Consider the following 19,948-nt stretch of genomic DNA (forward strand, 5'->3'; position numbering starts at 1 on the left):
CGCACACACCACACACACACAAAAACACACACACGGGTGTATCTGGAAGATGTGGACAAGAAGGACAACAGAAAAGGCTCCTTGACACGTGGAGTTTGAGTAGAAATGGAACGCAGGAGATTCAACTCAAATCACTTTGGTTTTGTAAATAAACATCCTGCGTGGTGCTCAACAAACCAACGCTGTTTCCACCGTGACTACCCCCGCAGCAGCAGCAGCTTCCCTGTTTGATTGTCCCCAAGTCCTCTGACAGCCCAGCACGCCACCACCTATTTCTCTATTGTCATTCCTCTACTATTTAATAAGTTCTCTGTCCATCATGTCCCCAAGTCTGCTCCAGGGTGTGCCTGCTGCATCATAAACACTCAGTAAATATTTCCCGACTAGGTGGGTGAATGTGGCACCAGCTGAGGTGTAGAACGGAGGCAGCGAGGAGTCAATCACTGCAGGCCGAAACAGGAGTCTAGCAAAAACTAGGATGAGAATACAGTTCTATGGCGCTTGTACTGAAATCAGGAGGCCATATCGCAGTGGCCTGTCTTTCTTCAGGAGACAGTGAGGAGCCTCTGGGTTGATATCACCACTGAAGAGATAAGACCAAGATTAGTTTAGGGAAGATTAAGTTGGCAGTAGCGCTCAGCAGGGTTACAGAGAACAGAAGCTGGGTGGCCATTCAGATAATTTTCAGTTGTCTGGAGGAAGGCAGTGTGACACAGAACTGAGGCAGACTTATGGGCTCAGGACAAAGGCATAAGGAAGAGGAGATGGGAGAGGGGGTTTTGTTGGGTGTGCCTGGAGGAGTAGGGGTGGGGGGGGAGGAAAGAGTCCGAAAACCACACTTGCATGCACCCACCATCCATCTGCTATCATCTACTCACCCACCCACCCATCTGCCTGTCATCCATCCATCCATCCATCCATCCACCATCCATCCATCCATCCATCCATCCATCCACCATCCATCCATCTGTTTTCCATCCATCATTTGCCCATAATCTATCCTTAGGGATGGCTGCAGGTGAAAGAGCAGGGAAAGCTGCTAAGTGGTTGGCCATGGGTGCAAGGAGGGGCAGGCCTTCAAGGAAAGAGCTCTGGGGGTCCCTCTCTCAGGAGCTGAAGGGGATAAGGAGGAAGAGCAAGAAGCAGGAAGGCAGGTAGGCAGCGAGACTGGACTGTGGACAGCATCTGCCAAAGCTGCAGGAGACCCAGTCGTCACCCACGTCAGAGCAAGGCATCCCTTGCTTCTGAATCTCCAAGATACAGTTGGTGCTGTGGGGGATGGAGGGGGGGGATGAGGGACAGAGGGCAGCTGAGGTGACATTAGGGAGGATGAAATGAAGGTCAGTGGCATCTCCCTGCCAGGTTCTGAGGCTGGGTGGGGGAGGGGAAGACACAAGTAGCCTGCTGAGGTGGTCGAGGGGAAGGGGAGGAAGTGCCTGAAAAAGACAGACTTGCATAGGCAGGGTGGGGAATCGATGGAATGATTTAACCAGGTCCCCCAAAGAGAGTTGCCAAATGTTAACCTCTTAATTACAGGGGGAAAAAGGTTTGAGAGGCGAGCAGGCTCAAGCCCTCCCCAAGTTCCTCATCCAGGAGCACCCCTAACCCTGTAGGAAATCTGAGGATGAGGGAGGAGGCAAGAAGCTTCAGTCAACTCTCCCAAGCCTCAAGGCCAGTGTCTGGTTGGAAACAGTCAGTCCGACCCTCTCAACAGACCGCAAAATGGAACGCTGCCATCAGAGCTGATCATGGGAACCCTGCTCTCCTGTGGCTGCAGAACCCAGTCCTTTCCACTCACCTTCAGGCCTGGTCCAAAACAAGGTGTCTCTCTCTGGCTCCTTTCCCTGTATAACCTCTCCCCCGCCCCCAAGCTGTCAGACTTTCTGCTGTTTCTCCAGGTCTTCCCACCATGACTGTCTCCCCTCTGAGAGCAGGTCCTGCAGTGGATGCTCGGAGACACACTTGGAAAAAGACTTTTGGAGACATGCAGCTAAGGATATGTAGGATAGGCAGCCCACCAGATGCCCTGGCTACCGCTGAGCAGGAGCCACAAAGGCTCAAAACCACTTTCACTCTCCTTCCAAAGATGCATGCAAAGAGTAAGACACTGTTAAGGCAGCAGGGATTCTGAGCGAACAAAACCAGATAAGACTCAACAATAAACATAACTGATTCGTAAAGTACTATAGAGAGGAGGCATACTGCATGGGAGTAGTCAGTAGTAGATGTGGGGTGTTTGTAAAATTAAGGGACCTCAATTGACTTTCTTGGCTGAGCGCCCTCCTTTCCAGCCTGGAGAGCTAGGGTGCGAGGCTGCAGTTCTCCAATATCACCACGAGGGGGAGCGCGGTCCCCTCCTAGCGCCTTTCCAACCCTCCCGCACAGCCTTGCAAGCAAAAGTTTTTCTTAAACTAACAATGCCAGTGTAAGGAGGTGCTCGCGCCTGATTGGATGAGGGAATTTTGCAGGTTTGATTCCTTGATTGGACAGGAGGTGTTAGGGGTGGAGAGAGAGCTGATGGTGGGGGATCCCACTCCCTCCCCCGTCAGTCTGGCCCGCTCTGTCCTCCCGTAGGCTCCGCTGTAGCTCGCTATGTGACACGCTCTCGCGCGCTCTCCCAGGCTCGCTCTCCCTCACCCTCTCTCATACACGCACGCACACACCCACCTCTCCCATAAACACACACACACACATGCACACCCACATCCACGCGCGCCCTCACCGCCCCACGCGCGTACACTCACGCCCACGCCCACACCGCGCTCCGGGGAGTCCGGTCCCGGCCAGAGCGCGAAAGGACACGGAGAAGCCACCCGCCGGGAGCGCAGCGGCGCCCCGGGACGCGGCGCGTCTCGGCTGGGGCTCGGCCTGGGGGCCGCTGGCCGGCGATGGCCCTGGATTGCCTGCTGCTGCTCCTCCTGGCATCCGCAGTGGCCGCGATGGAAGGTAATGTACCCTTTGCGGCGCAACTTGGTGGCTGCCAGCTGCCAGTTCCTGGGTGCCGCGCGCTTCGCGGGGCTCCTTTGGCTACTCAGCCTTGCCCGGCATCCCGGTGCCTGAGGGCAAGGATGTCCCGGAGCCTGGGCGGAGATGGGGCACCAGGCTGGGGTGGTGCCCACAAGCATGCCCTGGGCCAACCCCTGGCGCCCGCAGCTGGTTCGCAGTCTCCCGGCTCCCGCGCCCCGGTGTTCCCAGACAACACTATCTCCGGACATCTCCGGCTTAGAGAACCAGCATCCCGCTGCATTGCGGTGCAAGCTTCTTAGCTCCGGGCAAAGCTGGTCTGGGAAGGGATACCTCTGGTCATTAGGCTCCCAAAGTCGGCACCTGCGGCTCTTTCTATCCCGGGCCTGGATGCTCTGGCGGACGGTGGCGTGCCACCTCCCATTCCCAGCTCGCTCACAGTCTGAGGCTTCCGGACTCTGGGCTCGGAAGGCAAAAGCTGTGCGCGGGGATCACAGAAGCTCCTAGGTAGTACCCCGCAAGTGGCTGCCAAAATGCATTGACCCCACCCTGGGGGTATCAGTCGAGAACCTGTCTGCCTGCAATCTTCCAGGGACAGCAAGAGCGAGATGGACATCTTTCTCGCCTTCTGAGCTTTGGAGCAGGGATGGGCTTGGGTGAGCGCTGCTCGTGCCTTAACTCGTCCGTGGGAGAGAAGAGACTGAGTGGCTGTGAGCCCACAAGCCGAGGCATCATCCCTGCTGGCTCAACGTGGTTGTGCCTCCGGCTGGTGGCCAGCCAAGCCGGCTCAGCGGACCCTTTGCTTTTCCAGCGTACCGGGGAGCCCAGGCGCTCAAGGCGCCCGCGAATCCCCGTGGGAAATCCCTACTCACCTCCCCGCCTCCCGCCCCCTTCCCCGCCCCCAGTCTTCTCAGTGGAGCTGCTGCGGCCTCCGCTACCCGGACGCATCTCAGCAGGGGAGCAGAGTTAGAGTTACCTCAAAGGGAGCAACTCTGGGGGTGAGGCGCCGCCACTCTTCCTGGAAGCCCCACTTTCCAATAGCTGTCTCTTGCCTGGTGGACTCCACCCGAAAGGACACTCCTTGTGGAAGGTCCGCAGCTCCCTGCTTCCCCTCTGTGCTCCCATCTGAGAACTGGGGCCATGCGAAACTGACATGCTCAGTGGAAACTCCAGACCAACATTGGTCCAGCGATCCCGACCTTTCCAGAAAGCACTGTCTATTTCCAAGAGAAACTGGCATACCCCATGCCCTCCCACCCCCCGCCCGTCGTAGCATGTCTTAGACATGACAAAGATTACCGCTGCCTGGTATCCGTGGAGAGGGGTGAGGCGAGGAGCAGCAATTGATGCATAGAAAGAACGCTGTCTCTCACTTTCCCCAAGGTGGCTGCTTTTTGTTTGCTCCCAACCTCCTGCTGCCCTGCCAGGCTGCTGGTCGTCGTCGTCGTCATTGTCGTGTGTGTGTGTGTGTGTGTGTGTGTGTGTGTGTGTGTGTGTGTGTGTGTACTTTTGGAATGTGCAGGTTTAGACTGGCATGGAGTGTGGACAGCACCCCAGCGTAGGCTCGAGGTTTGACTCATCGGGAGACACGTGTAGAAGCAGTTGAAATAGAAAGGGCTAGATACCAACTCGCAACAAAGCCCGGTGAGAGCAGTTGCAAGGCGGAGTGGCTTCCAGGACCGCGTGAGTTGGGGTGGCCTCGAGTCGTCCTCATCGGGCGGCCTTAGGCTGGTCAGGTCTACTGCTCTTAGCGCCTCCGCGGGGTCAGGGATTTGGTCTCAGCGAACAGACGGATGTCCACTTTAGGAAGTCTGCTTTTGGCTTTGAGTCTCGGTAGATGAAGTGAACAGATTCATAAGCAAAATAGTTTGCAGAGCAGTGCGTGGGAACAAATCAGGCACCAGGACTCATTCCTCCCTAATCACTTTTTCTTTTCCCCTGCCGAGCCCCTTTTCCTTCGTGGTGAAGCTGCTCACGGGTGCCATTGTGTGTACACCTAGCCTGGTGTGCAGAGCCATGTCGCCCAGGCCTGCTGGCAAGCTCCACTTGAGAGCTGCGCCTCCCTTCTCTCGGTGTAGGGGTGGGGGACTTCACCAGTTGCTTGACAGGAAAGCCTTATTTTGTGGATTGAACATCTCTGTAAGGGTTAAAAGAAACGCCACATTCAGCAGAATATTAAAGCAGCGTCTTGTCCCTGCTCAGCTGCGCAGGGCAGAACGCACCACTCTCTTCCCCTCCTGTTCTCGAATGACAACAGGCAGGTTCATTTTCTCCTCTCCACACACAGAGCCTTCCCGCCTGCCTGGCTGGGTTGGGGCCAGCCTCATTTGGTTTGTGATGAGTGCAGAATAATTCTCAGAGGAGTGGATCAATGAGCTGCCTACACAGACAGCAGGGCCCTCCCCCAAACTCTGCGCTGAGGGGAGGCAATGTTGTTCTCCTGGGTGATTTCAGCCATTTGTCTGTCTTCTTCTACTTATGCCTAGGGGGAGGAAGGAAGGTAAGAAAGAAAGAAAGAAAGGTAGGAAGGAAAGAAGGAAGGAAGAAAGGAAGGAAGGGGGAAATAGTGGGTGTGCACCTTGTCTAACAGGACAGGAGCTGGGTAGGGTGGAGGCACACTCTAATTCACATGCCATCAGACAGGAAGCTGCTTGGACCTTATATGGGAAAACCAGCCTGAAAGCACCTCTCCCCCCCTTCCCTTCTGCCTGTCTCCCTTTCCAGCCAGTCTGCTCTGTGGGGTAGCAGGAGGACACAAGCAGCCAGGGAAAAGGCTTGCTGGGGCTTCCTGGCTTGACTTCTACAGGGGACTGAGATAAATGGTGAAAGATGCCGGCATCCTCTGGGCTTCTGGACAAGGCCTCTTGACAAACACCTGCTTCTCCAAGCCTTTGCCTTTTTATTCCAGTCAGGACGAGGAAGCCAGAGCATGGCCCCTGGCTTTTGTCTCTAACTCTGTCATTTGTGGACCATCATCCAGACCACCTAGCCCATGCCTTCACTATCTAGGAATGGATTTAGGGCCCACTCATTCCAGCCTTAGATGCTGGAGCCAGTGCATTCTGAGAACACTTTGTGCTGTGTTAAAGAGAGATGCTACTGCGATTAAAGAGACACTTGTATAATTTTTAAGTTGGAAAAAAAAATCATCTATAGCAGGGCTGAAAGACTTCCCCGTAGCACAAAGACTCAATGAAATCATACTATTCTAGCATGGGAAAAGAGGGAGAGACAATTGTGAACACCAAAAGAGAGGCCAGCCATTACAGGCAGTAGTTGTAAGATGTCTGAAAACATGTGCATGCCCAGGCAGCTGGCTGCAGGCTCTTGGCACCAAGTTCAGCAAGTCTGGATGAGTTCTGGACATTTGCACTTCTGGTCCCAGAGAAGGCGCCTTCTGGAAATGCATTGACTGAGCTGGAATGGCTTGGGCATCTGCAGGCTTAGCAAAGTGCTTGATGACTGAGAGAAAGGCAGCCTAGTGCCATTGAGAAGTACACACACACACACACACACACACACACACATACACACACACACACACACACACACACACTCCTTCAGTCTTTACAAAATCCTATCTAATAGGTATTGTATTCGTGCTCCAGCCTTGTCCCATTTTTTTAAGATGGGAAGCTTGAGGCACATAGTAGGCACACTTAATATGTGATGAGGATGCCTGCCTCTTAAGCGGCTGAGCCAGAATTTGAACTCAGGCAGTTAGGATGTAGAGTCCGTGTTCTTACACATACTTCCCGCATTCCACCTCCAGCATAGGGTTTACATGCAGCAGGTTTGGCCTGCATTCATGGGTGGGAAGAGCATGGTGCCAGCTCAGGCAGCGACTGTTGGGCTCTTCACTGACGGGGGGGTGGGGGGGTGAGGGTGGGGGGGGTGGTTCCAGGTTTCCCTGTCCTTGGAGAAGAGACAAATGACCCCACACTGAAGCTGAAGAGCTCATTCCCACCAAGCTCCCTTGTGCCTCTCTTTCCTGCCTCTTCCATAGAGACCAATGTCTCAAAGGAGATGGGCCAGGCCCATACCTGCCGTAATATGACTCTCTGGAGCACACCTCTCACCTGGATTCCAGGAGTCTGCTCCTTGGAGAAGATCCCTCTGTTTCTTCCTCTTCTGCGCTAGCCACTTAAGGAACCTGAATGTTTCTATTAAATTTCCCTGTCTCCAAAGATGGTGGAGAAACAGAGCATTGGATGTCTGCCCTTCTGAGGAAATTACTATAATAATAAAGTAATGCCTTGGGAGAGATTTCATATTTAAAAGAAAAATTTTGCATGCGAAATGCCTCCGCTCTGTCTGCAGATTGCGTTTCGGTGGCAGCTATAGGTGAGGCTTTGGGTTGGAGTATTCAACCGCAGTCACACTGAAATGGGGCACTGCCTAAGCAGCTGGCTCAGGGATGTCTATAGCATTGGAAACCCCTGATATTTCAGGACCACCATGCTGGTTTGCTGGTCACATCCCCTAAGGTCAAGTTGTAAAAGGCAACTAGTCCAAGGAGGCCTTAGAGGACAGTGGATGGGTCTGTTGTGTATGAGAATCTGTTTGCCACTGAAACCAAAGCTCAGGAATCAGTCAGGGGCACAATCACACTCCCCCTTCCTGTGCCTCAGTTTCCTCAAGGTTGAGTCAGACTGGGAGGGAGAGCCATGGAGAGAGAATAGCAGAAACATGGAGCTTGGCACACCCTAGGGTTAAAGCAGCTGTTGATGTGGTGATGGGCAGATTGATAATTGCAAACAAAGTCCTGTGTGAGGCAAGGTGACCCCTGGGGAACCGAGGCTAGCGCATGATTCTCACAGGCACTGAGGATTCTGTTGTGGTCACCTCAGACATTCAGTGTCCAGGCATCCTAGACTAATGAGGAGGAGGAGGAGGAAGAAGAGGGGAAGGAGGAGGAGGAGGAAAGGAAGAGGAAGAAGAGGAAGAGGAGAGGAGGAGAGAAGGAGGAGGAGTGGAGGAAAAGGAAGAGGAGGAGGAGAAGGAGAGGAGGAAGAGGAGGAGGAAGAGGAGGAGGAGGAGTTGGAGGAGGAGGAGGAAGAGGAGCTTGGTTAGCATCAAGAGGGGCCTTGGCCCAGCCCTCCTATGGGGCAGACTACACTCTGGAATCTCCCCCTAGCTAGTGGCAAGTTTAGGCCTATGTAGGAAGTGCAGGCAACATGATATCATGGTCCCCACTGGCATCATGTGCAATTGTCTGCCAGGTGCCTCTCAGTGACATTAGATGTGTGTTTGTCTCTTATTTCTTTAATGAGTTTTCATCTCCACTCCAGCCTAGCAAATGGGCCCTGTGTTACTTTTTGTGATGCTGTGGTGAAAACAGCTGGCGTAGACAACTTAAAGCCTGGAACGCTTACTTTTCTCATAGTTTGGGTGGACTGAGTCACCTTTAGGGGAAGGCTTGTAGACCGGTCCACATCATGATGGAGGAAGAGGAAGTAGAGAGGGGGAGAAATCTGGCACTGGGCTAGCCTTCTCTCCTCCCCTTCCTTCCTCTCCCCTCCCCTCTCCTGTCCTCAGGTCAGTCCTCTTATCCCATTCAGGGTTGATGTTCCTCCTCAGTTAATATTCTCTGGAGAAACAGACTCCGTCACTGTCTCCCCCATCCTGCAGCAGAGCTAACCAAGCTGGCCGTGCATTCACCCTCGCAGACACGTTTCATTCTGCTGTAGTGTTCCGCTCCCTCCCAAACCATCTTCCTCACCTGGACAGAGTCTGAGTTCTGGAAAGATGCTCCATGCTGAAGATCAGGGGGACCTTCACCACGCTCTAATGATCCTGCTGGTGACTAGTGCAACGGCACAGTCACTAAAGGGAACAAAAGGGATGGAGGAGGCCCTGCCTCTCTGTCACCAGCACAGATGTTTCCCCAGGTCAGGTGGAATCTCTGCAGCTGCAGACAACACCATTAACAGCTGCTTAAGGAGGCCGATCCTAGAAGGCTCCCCCAGCGTTCTCCTCAGTGGCAGAACTGGGCCAACGTGAAAACATCTAGGAGAGTTCCCGAGAATTGCCAGGACTCATTTCTGCCCACAGACTGCACCTGAGGCCCCTGTGTGTGTGTGCGCGCGTGTGTCTCTCATCTCTCCCCTCCTGCTTTCTGGCAGCAAGTGACAAAATGAATGATTTGAATTTAACCTCCCTGCTCTGTTTCTCCACCTCCCAGTGGAGGTGATAATGAGCCGAGAAATGGACAGAGGTGGGTGGTCAGGAGCCGGGAGTCTAATGCTAGCTTCCAGGGTCTCTGCACTAGAAAGGCAGGCACACCATTATCTGCTTAAGGTGCTACTGGAGCTCCAGGGAGTGCGCAGCAGGTGTGGCTCCTCTGCAGTCTCAACACATGAGAAACAGCAGGGCGCGAGACAAGATTAAGGCAGGCATAGACCATCCAGCCTCATAGTGCTACAGTCAGAACTGGACTGTGCTCCCACCTACTCACGGGATGTTCATTTCGTGCACGGATGCACATGCCCTCGGTGGCATACGGGCCAACTGGGCACCTGTTCTGGGATACAGGTGAGAGAGCTGAGGCCTGCACGGGTTAACTGCTCCCCAGCTAAGATCTAGATTGGTTTGGGAAACTCTCAACTCAGTACCTTTTCTACTTATCATTGCTTACGTGTGGATTAAAATTGGAAGCTTTTACTTCTAAGCCATGAACCTCTAACTCTTGCCCAGCCAGGTGCAATGCCAGGTCCCAGGTGACCACTCTTTTTGTGCCTGACCTGGAGTCTATTCTTATTGGGTAGCGCTGCCCCAGCTGTTCTGCAGACTGTAGGCCAACCTCAGGGTGTGTGGTCTCCTGTTTGCACACCCTTCCCAAGAGCCTCACCTTGCATCTGGGGGCTTGGATTGGTTTCTTTCGCCACACGTCTTCTGGGGTCTTGTCCTTGCTGAGTTCAGGAGCTCAGATGCTTGCAGAATGGAAGCTGTGACTGTCCTTGGTGCTGAGGAAGTCAGAAGAGGTGCGAGCATGAGTGTGTGTGTGTGTGTGTGTGTGTGTGTGTGTGTGTGTGTGTGTGTCTTGGTTGGGGGTCATTGGGGAGATCCAGGCACTGCACAGTTTTCCTGGGGCTCTGTCTATGGTCTCACTTACCAGAAACAGGGCAGGAGGTAGCTGGACACCCCCTGTTTCCTCCCTGGGGTCCTGGCCTACCTGCTTCAGCCTGGGCCCTGCTGTTTCCTGGCTGTCCAACTACTTCCTTTCCTCTGGCCAGCTGCAGACATATGGGGAATAGCATATGAGGAAAGCATTGGGCTGGACCTCAGCTCTGGATGTGGGAACTCTCAGAGCATCTCAGTCTCTGGGCAGTGGCTTGCGCTCTGAGGGCTCTGGCCATGGATAGCACCCAGCAGGAAGATGGGCAGTGGTAGCATAGGGCTGGCCTTATCTGAGGGCCACAGCTGGACAATGAAGTGAATTGTTATCTGTTTTCCCTTGCGCTGCTTTTCCAGCTCAGCGGCATAAGACCCTTGCTTTTGTCTCCCTCACTGATGCCAGGGGAGGCCAGAGCCGGAAGGTGATCTGAAGGGGAGGGCAGGGGCCGCATTCCAGGTACTCTCGTACCCATTTTTGCCCCTGAACACTGCTGCTGCTCTTGCCTGTCTGCTGTTCTCTTCACAGGACCGGAAGTCCCTCCGGAGTTTTCACCACCCCTCTGAGGATGAGGGCACTACAGAAATAGGGGTAATCAGTAAGCTTGGAGAAAAAGAGCAGGGTGTCAGTATCATCAGAAAACTGTTTTGGGGGAACCAAAAAATCACTGCTGAGAAAATACTTTGGGTGTCAGACCATAACTTGGAACTTGGGGTCATTGTATTCACACTCTGTGTGTGAGTCCTTTGCTGCTTTCCTGATACTTCCAGGACCCAAGAAAGACCCTTCACCATCCCACCTCTTTCTTTCCTTGCTCCCCATTGTCCCCCCCAGTACTGCCCTCTCCCACTCTATACAAGTCCACATGGATACACATGCATAATAGACCTTGAGCAGCCGTGGCTCTCAATCCCCCCCCCCCACATCTTTATCTGACCCTGTGCTGCAGTGTTGCCTCTGGGGTTTCAGATGCATTTGTTGAGTTCCTAGCTTATCTGTTGCAAGCCAAAAACTAAGTTATTCTTGAGAATCCACCCCAGTGGACCCGTCTGGTTAGGCCCCAAGGACCTATCACAGCTGCCGCTGCCTCCCTCTGCCCGCTCTGCATGCCTTGTGATTGCGTATTTATTTTGCAGCTCTATGGGGTCCTGATGATGGAGGCATCACCTTTCCGTTATCTTGATAGTGATGGCATATGCCACAAAGGTGGGTAAATGATGTAGGTTGGTTTCATGAAGAAAAAAAAAAAGAAAGAAAACGCCAATGGAATGTTTAAAACTGAATCTATCTGCTGTAGTTATAAAAGACCATAAAGACCTAGTTCTTGTGTTCTCTCTCTCTCTCTCTCTCTCTCTCTCTCTCTCTCTCTCTCTCTCTCTCTCCCCCCCCCCCATGATCAATTTCAAACACTAGACATACAAATGAGCCTTCAGCTGGCCGCACACTCATCTTTTGAGCCCTGACTTGCTATCCCTGAGTTGAAAGGAGCAGGCTGTCTTCATGAGCTTATTCTGAACCTTGGGTTCAGGAAAACAGAAATGCCGCCACTGCTTAAAAACACCGAGTTTGGGTTGATCATGTGGCAATTGGCAACTGGAATTTCCTAGAAACCCTAGAAGAAAAATGGTAGAGAAAATTGGAAAGAGATGCAGAAGGCTGGGGTGGTGGAGGAGGTACTGCCTTTTATTCGTGCAGCGCTTAACAAAACTTTGCTAATGTCCCATGGCGCACCTGGTGGGGTGCTGAATGAGGGCATCAGTCTTCAGGTGTGGGCTGGGTTCCTGGGGCACAGTTGGTCACCAGAAAGGTGAATAGTGCATGGCGTAATTTCAGGACAGATATGAAGGGAACAGACAGGACATGACTACAAGGCCCTCATCTTTCCGTTTGAAGGGCAGCCATAGCAAGCAGGCATGCTCTGCATGAGGGATAAGCTTTGATTTGACTGGAATTCTGTCTGGTCCAACCAGACCAAGATGCAAGCGGCTGCCTTATATAGCAGGTGGAACAGCCTGTCCTCTGAATGTCACATATGGGCTGAGCCTCTCCCAGATTGGAGAGTCCAGATTCTGTAAGGGGAAACTGGCTGGGGGAGATGAGGTGCGGGGCAAGAGCACTCAGTGCTCACCAGAGTATGTTCGTTTGTTGAGCATCTGTGTGAAAAACACTATACTGAGAGCCAAAAGCGCCGAGATAAAGAACACAGCCTTTCCTTCAAGGAGCTCACTAAATAGCAGACTGGTGGGGGAGACAGAGGCTCGGAAACTACAGGCTGCTTTTGAAAGGACACTGGAGAAAGCAAGTGGATGTGTGGATAGCTACACACCTGTCCCTGGGAGACAGGGACACGGTTATGCTTCAAACAAGAAAGGGAGAGAGGGAGGGAGGGAGGGAGGGAAGGAGGGAGAGAGAGAGTGAGGGAGAGGGAGAGAGGGAGGGAGGGAGGGAGGGAGGGAGAGAGAGAGAGAGAGAGAGAGAGAGAGAGAGAGAGAGAGAGAGAGAGAGAAACTGTGTGAGATAAGAGAAACAGAGGCTCTGTATGTATGTATGTATATATATATATATATATATGTGCGTGTGAGAGAACTGTGTGTGTATATATATGTGAAAGAGCCTGTTGTGTGTGTGTGAGAGAGAGACTGTATGTATATGCATGTGTGAGAGTGAGAAAGAGAGAGACTGTGTGTGTGTGTGGTGAATGAAAGAAAAATTGCATGTGTGTGTATGTGTGAGACGGAGGTGAAGGAACCTTGTATATGTGTGTGAGATAGAGACAGGCCACGTGTGTTGGGGTAATGGGGCAGGGTGTTGTCAGAGGCGGGTGGCGGTGGAATGAGCGGTCCAGGCAGTTCCAATCCTCTTTCTCACGAAGGTAGACACCCAGAGTTTTCCACCGAAGGCTTTGGGCTTTACCTACCAGCCATATGCTTTGTTTGTAGTGACAGATGCTCAACCCAGGCTGGAGGAAAACAGAATAGGGCCACTTGTTATTGCTGGATCATTTGAGGCCGGAGTCATGACTGTTTGCAGGGACAGTCATGCTCCCTCTGGACCAGGCTGCCTTTACTCCTTAGTTCCCGTCTGCGGAAACCAGGGCCCTGGCATATCACAGACAACAGCACTGAAGGGTTCACTTAGGAAACTCTTTACAGAGAGATGCAGAGAGTTAAAGGATGCAGTGAGGATGGTATTGGAGCCCGATCATTATGCACCCTAGGGCTATGGTGATGGAGCCAGATCACTATGCACCCTAGGGCTATGAGGGGCTAACCAGAGTGTCCCATGGAGCGAGCTCCCTGAGAGATAGGAGTGCAGCTGTTGCCTAGAGTGTGCAGAACAGGTTTAGGGACCATCTTTTCTATTCTTTCTCTGCTCTGTCTCTTGCCAGCATCTCATATCACATGGACTCAACAAGAAAGCAGGAGCTCTATGGTGAGATGTCTCACATAGTAACACAAGTGCCAGGACCTGCGTTCAGACACTCAGCACTGCGTTAAAGACAGGTGCAGCAGTGCACATCTGTATCCCGTGCTGGAGGGGTGCAGACAGATGGATCCATGGGCTTTGCTGGCCAATTAGTGAGCTCCAGATTCAGGGCCTCAGTGAGACCCTGCCCCATCTCAAAGATTAAAGAGGAAAGCAATCTAGTAAGACACTCAATGTTATTTGGTGTGTGCGTTCACATGCGCGCGTGCGCGCGCGCGTGCACACACACACACACACACACACACACACACACACATGCACACAGAGGTTTCTGGTAGATTCCTTCCATTGAGGTTGGTCCTCTAAGGCATAGAGCAGTATGGAATGGATATAGTAGAACTAACAGAGAAAAACTGGAGTCATTTCTGTTGACTCCATCCTCTGGCTGCTACCCTCTGTGGTGGTCATGTGGCTGCTGGCAGTCTCAAACTCATGGCCTCTTGAACTATCAACAGAAATATAAACTCTTAACTTTGCACACTCCCCACCCCTGGTTGGAAAAAGCACCCCTAACCCCCCCCCCCCCCCCCCCCCGCTGATTTTTGTCCCCTTGGCCTCTATGGAGTCCTGATCCTCTCAGAGAACCATAGGAGGTTGGGGTACTGTCATTAGCCAGGCTCAAGTCATGTGACCTAGAGCTAGTTGGAGTACAGTAATTATCTCTGATTCAACTCAGTTGCTTGTCTTGGGGTGTGAAAGGGCGGGTTCCTCATAAAAATGTCCGCGTGCAGTTGCAAGTAGAAGCAGAAATGGATGCGAAACTGGAAGCTGCTCGCCACACTCCTTCTGTGTTCCTTGGTGACTGGATAACGGACAAGCGCATCACACATACAGTGAGGGAAAGGATGTGCTGTGGAGGCCAGAAAGCGGAGGCTAGGGCTGAGATAACCTGCTTGGGGATGTGGGAAAAGCGAAGGAGCTAGAAGGTGACGGGGAAGTGAAGACCCAGGAATGGCTGAAGGTGCTCCCTCTATCCCTGGACACCGATCACACACTCACTGATCACACGTTAGCATCAGGCTAATAACAAAGTGCTTTTTATGACTCTGGTGACCACCGCCCCCCCCCCCTTGAGTCTGAAAGAAGAGCTCTTATAGTGGCAGTGGTGGTGAGGAGCTGTGACTTTCTTCCTACTGCAGCACTCCGGGTCCCAGTGCAGACACCGGTGCCCCTAAACTTAACCTCCCATGGAAGCCGAATGCTCAGCGGGAAGCGAGAGTGAAGGACAGGCACACTTGTAGGTCAGTGAGGTGATCGTTTCTCCTCTTTCTGGGCACTGCCAATCATCCTTTGGCCACGCCCAGGCTTTCTGTTTGCCACCAGCAGATGACTGAGTCATAGATTTCAACACACTTTTTAAACTGTTCTTCCCTGTAGGTTTTGAAACTTTTACAAGATGGCAGGTGTTTTGTGTCCTGAGCACATGCATGCGTGCATGCCTGTGCACATGTGCATATATACATGTTTGGTGATGGCTCTATGCACCTGTGTGAACACGGAGGCCGCTTGAGGGTTTAGGTATCTTGCTTTATTACAATCCACCTTATTCCACTGAGACAGGATTTCCCCACTGAACCTGAATCGAGGCTGCTGGCAGGCAAGCTCCAATAATCCTGTCTCCATATACCACCATACTTAAAAAAAAAAGTGGGTGCTGGGGATTCGAGCTCAGGGCCTCACGTTTGCACAGAAAGTGCTCTCACACACGGTTTAGATCACTTCTTTCATACCTTAGATGATACTTTCTCAATGGAAAAAATGTATTTAAAATCTGCCCAGAGCTCATCAGGGGAGAATCTTTGTACTGCTCAGGCTTACTGTTCTAGGTACTAACTTTCCTCTACTCCAAGCCAAGTGGAAAGAAAAGAACAGGATTTTGTTGTTGTTGTTGTTGTTTTAACACAGTAGCACAAGGCTGCTGTTCCACATGAAAACCAGTGGTTTTCTTTCCCCAGTCAGAAGAGAGTACTTTTCCTTTCACTCATCTGACTAGCTGATAGCATCCCTCCCCCCATATCATCCCCCCCCCCCCACCTCACCCTCCAATCCCTGTTCTGGGATCTTGCTGTTAAGTATTTACCGATTTATTTGCATCTCAATGGTTCCTTAGCAACTATCACACCTAGGGATCAGGTACAAAGCTGCTCTCTGACATAGCCTGCCAGGGCTCTGTTGCTCTCTTTTGTGGTACCCAAGTTTCCCAAACAGAGCCCTGCCCCAGATGACTCCAGGTTCGTTTTCTCAGAGCATCTCATGGGCTTCGCCCCCAGCCGTATCTGAACATGCAGACTCCTACACAATTTTCACATCCAGATAATCCACGGGTTCTTGAAACCTCTAAGGTATGCCTGCAGGAAGAGAATCCTGTCAGGGGGTAGATAGAAATTGACTCCGCTATATAGATCTGTCAGCTGAGGCTCAAGAGCTGAGGTGTGAACCTGGGACATGCCTGATTTGGACTTTGGATGCTGCTATGGAGTTCTTACTTCGCACTCACAGGTACTCAGCTTGCCAATGGTGGAGCACTATTCGGATAAATTTAAAAGGGTATGCGTGTGTCTGAAGAGAGGTATTGTGTGTGATATGTGTGACTGTGTTTCTGCAGGTGCATGAATCTGTGCATGTATGGAGAAGGTCAGAGGTCAGAGGATGATGTTGGGTTCCTGCTCCGTCATTCCCCATGAGACTGGGCCTCTCACGATCCTGCAGCTAGGCTGGCAGCTAGCCTGCCCCAGCAATTCTTCTGAGTCCATCCCCACCCCCCACCCCATAAACAGCCATGCTAGGAATTTTACATGGATACTGAGGATTTGAACCCAGGTCCTCATACTTGCGCACTTTTATCCACTATTTCATCTCCCCATCTCCCAGAATCAGGTTTTAGCAAGTCTGAGATGCTCTTGGCTGAAAAGCCTATGATTTCTTTGTCACCTACCAGACAGGAGTGTTGTTGTCCCAGGAAGAAGACAGATGTGCCTGTTACTGGGTTCCTGGAGACTTGACGGTTGCTATTATTTCCATTCCTAGGTTTTGAGTTGCTTGGGAGAAGAGAGTGTATGTGTGTGAGTGTGTGTGTGTGTACGTGTGTTTGAGCACATGCATGTGACATGTGTGTATACATGCATATGTGCCTATGTGTATATGTGCCAGTGTATGTGTGTACCTGTGCCTGTGTGTCTGCCTATGCCCATGTACATTCCTGTGCATGCGCTCACATACTTGCACATGTGTGTATTTATGCAGACGACGTAGCATAATGGTACAAGACCATTCAGCAAATTAGAGCATTCCTCCCTAGTAGTTACTGCAGCTTTTTTTTTTTTTAAACAACACCAGTCCTGGCTGCCGAGGCTCACGGGCATGGAGCAGCCTGGCAAATGGAAGCCACTATTCAGAAAAGGACAATACGAACAACATTCGTTCTACAGCGCTGCTGACCTTTGCGACTTCCACTTCACGTTGTTATGAAATATCGGGGAAAGACTGAAAGAACAATTACGGCTTTGTCATAATGTATCAGGCACAAAGCAAGTGTTCCAAGGAGGCGCTGGCTCGGCTGAGCTTGACAAAGCGGGGGAATCAGCTCCAGCACTTAATTTCTTCTCATTTGGAAGTTGTCTTCATTACTTAACACCCGCTGGAAACAAGCGACGGATATGCTGTGTGTGCCTCTGCTACCACAGACTCCAGACAAGCACAGGGAGATACAGTGCTGGGGGCATGGGGATGGGGGGGAGGGGGAGGGGGGCAGAAAGCTTGGGAGGCCTTCCAGTAGTTCCTCTGTGGACACCAGTATGCACTGGCCTTGTTGAAGCCTTCTTCATGCATATGTAATCCCGGCTTAGTAAGGTGCTGGTGCCCAGGCATCAATACTACATTTCTGTTGCTGTGACAAAACACTCTCTTCCCAAAAGCAATCTAAGGAATGGAGGGTTTATTCTAGCTCACGGTTCAAGAAACAGTCCATCATGTTGTAGAAGTCAGAGCCTCGGAAGCTTGAAACATCTGGTCGCATTATGTCCTTGGTTAGAAGTAGAGGGCAGCGAATATACACAGCTGCTCAGCTCTCTTTCTTCATTTTTAAGATCTAGCACCGAGACCAGGAATGGCGCGACCCACTGTGGGTGGGCCTTCCCACCCCAATGAATGCAATCAAGCTAGCCCCTAGGCACATGCTCAGAGGTCCGCCCCTGTGCGCATGCCCAGAGGACCATCCCTCTGGTGATTCTGGATCCGTCAAGTTGACACCACTAACCATGAGACCAGATAACCTGAGGGAGAGAGAAGGCTAGCTTTCCTCTGGAAGAGTACCCTGTGAGGGAGGCGTTCAAAAGTCCGTGTGGCTGTAATTCTTTCGGATCACACTGGGTTTTCTGTTCCCCGGCTCACTCTGTGGACAGTGGTGACCATTGCTTAAGTAGGAACGCCCACCATCAGGGCTGGGACTGTGTGTCACTGTTTTTTTATTCTTTGATTCTTATACATGATCCAGTGCTTCTCTGCGTTGTTCAGATTGGTTTTTCCCCCTTTCTTCTGATCCCTTGAAGCTCTATGCTCCATGCTGTGACGTGTTAAAGCTACAGATAGCCAGGATGTCAGTTTCCACACCGAGGCCTTCCACCTTCCGCAGGCCAAGAACCATTCTGTAAATCAAGTTGTGTTTACTTTCTTTCCTGATGGAGAGTCGCGCTGGCTCTCCTGTGGAGGGTGTGCTGTCTAAAGAAGTGGGCCTGGTGGAAGCTTAGCCTGTCTTCCACTGAGTTAGAGCAGGCCGTAAACCATTTCTCTTCCTATCAATTGGTGTGGAGCCAAGTGTAACGGGCTCATGAGGTCTCTGCTGGACAGAGTATTAGACCTTTAGCCGTCAGAGAGGTACCAGGGCCCAGAGAAGAGCTGGGGTATGTGGCTGACTCAGGGCTCAGGCAGGGTGGGCGTGGTCTCGTGTTCTGACACACTCCATCACGCTAGCATGGGCTTGCTGAACGTCAGCCCTGGGCAACTCTAGTGATGGGAGGACAGTTTCTTGAGGCCAGGTCCAGTCTTTGAAACATAAGTTTTCTTGAGATTCCCAGACAATGGACTTTTTACCTTGGCATTGGACCCCACGGGACTCAGTACATGAAAGGCCACATGTCACCCACATAAACACTACCTAGAACCTGCCCATGCCCACTCTTTTTTCGTTGTTATCCTCGTCTCCTCTGCACCCTTGGCTCTGGCAACCGCTGATCCAGCTTCTCACGCTCTTGTTTTGCTATTAGCAGATGCTCATATCACACGGCACTCTTTCCGTCGCGCTTGGCTTTTTTTTTTTTCACTTAACAAACGTATCTGAGATTCTTCTATGTTGCTGTGTCAATCCTTTTTATTGGTGAGTACTATTCCATGGCAGACATATATCTAAGCTGCCTGGTCAGTCGATAGATGTTCGTTTCTAGTTTTTAGTTGTTTATCAGCAAAGCTACTGTGAACAAGTACCTGTCTATGAGATGCAGAATGAAAAAAAAAATACGTGTTCGTTTCTCTCGGATAAATACTGAAAATTAGGAATGCTGGATACTATTATTGCAAACGCATGGCTAATGCATGTCATGCAAACGCATGACAGTAAGAGACTGTCAATCTGTGTCCCATAGTGACTGTGCCGCTGTGCACACACCAGCAGTGTTGGAGACTCCCAGTTGCTCCTCATCCTCCCAAACAATTGGCACTGTCATTCCTTTCCAATGTAGTCATTCTGGTGGGTGGATGATGGTGTGACATTGCTGGTTTCCATCCTCGTTCACCTAAGGACTGGGGATGGGGTTTCTGTGTGCTTATCACTATCCACAGACATTATTTGATGAAACAGATTTTGGCCACGCTCTTTAGCTTAGGATATGAATAGCTTTTCAGCAAGGTTTGGAGGCAGCAGAATGACTCCACCCACCTGTGGCCTGACAAATTGCATTGCCCCGTGTGCTTGGGAGACTACATGTTGTCTCTCTATAAAACTGTACTCTATACCTTATGGGTTTTGTTCTTAGGAGTGAGTTTGGGATGGGCTGTCAGTTATTGGGGAAGATGCACATGCCAAGATTTTGGGGGGCGGGCGGGCGGTCAGGACCTAGGAAGTGGGCTTCTGTCATGGGAGTGTGTGACCCTCAGCAGGAGTCCACAGTGCAGATTACCTGGGATTGTCTTTCCTGGGTTACTTGAAGGATTACTTGCTTATGCCCATGTGTCATGTGTCACCCTCAGTTCCAACCCTTTTCTCTATCGTGTGCCTGGGTATGTGAGACAGGCACACTGCAGGAATTGCTGTACCTGCATGATGATCGGTGTGGAAGGCAGCTGCAAAGTCCCTTGGATTTCTTCTCCAGAATTGCCTTCTGTTTTGATTTG

General features: G+C 51.6%; 1 protein-coding gene across 1 annotated transcript in view; it reads left to right on the forward strand.

The window, feature by feature from the left end:
• The first annotated feature begins 2,339 nt into the window (after nt 1-2,339).
• Nucleotides 2,340-19,948, forward strand: part of EPHB1 (EPH receptor B1) — a 441,689-nt gene continuing 424,080 nt past the window's right edge. The window contains exon 1 of the mRNA XM_084752229.1: nt 2,340-2,946. Coding sequence (XP_084608355.1) covers nt 2,889-2,946 — 58 coding nt within the window. The 5' untranslated portion in view covers nt 2,340-2,888. The remainder of the gene's footprint in view (nt 2,947-19,948) is intronic.

The sequence above is a fragment of the Acomys minous genome (genome assembly GCF_964271855.1).
Source record: "Acomys minous genome assembly, chromosome: 13".
Taxonomy (NCBI): Eukaryota; Metazoa; Chordata; class Mammalia; order Rodentia; family Muridae; genus Acomys; species Acomys minous.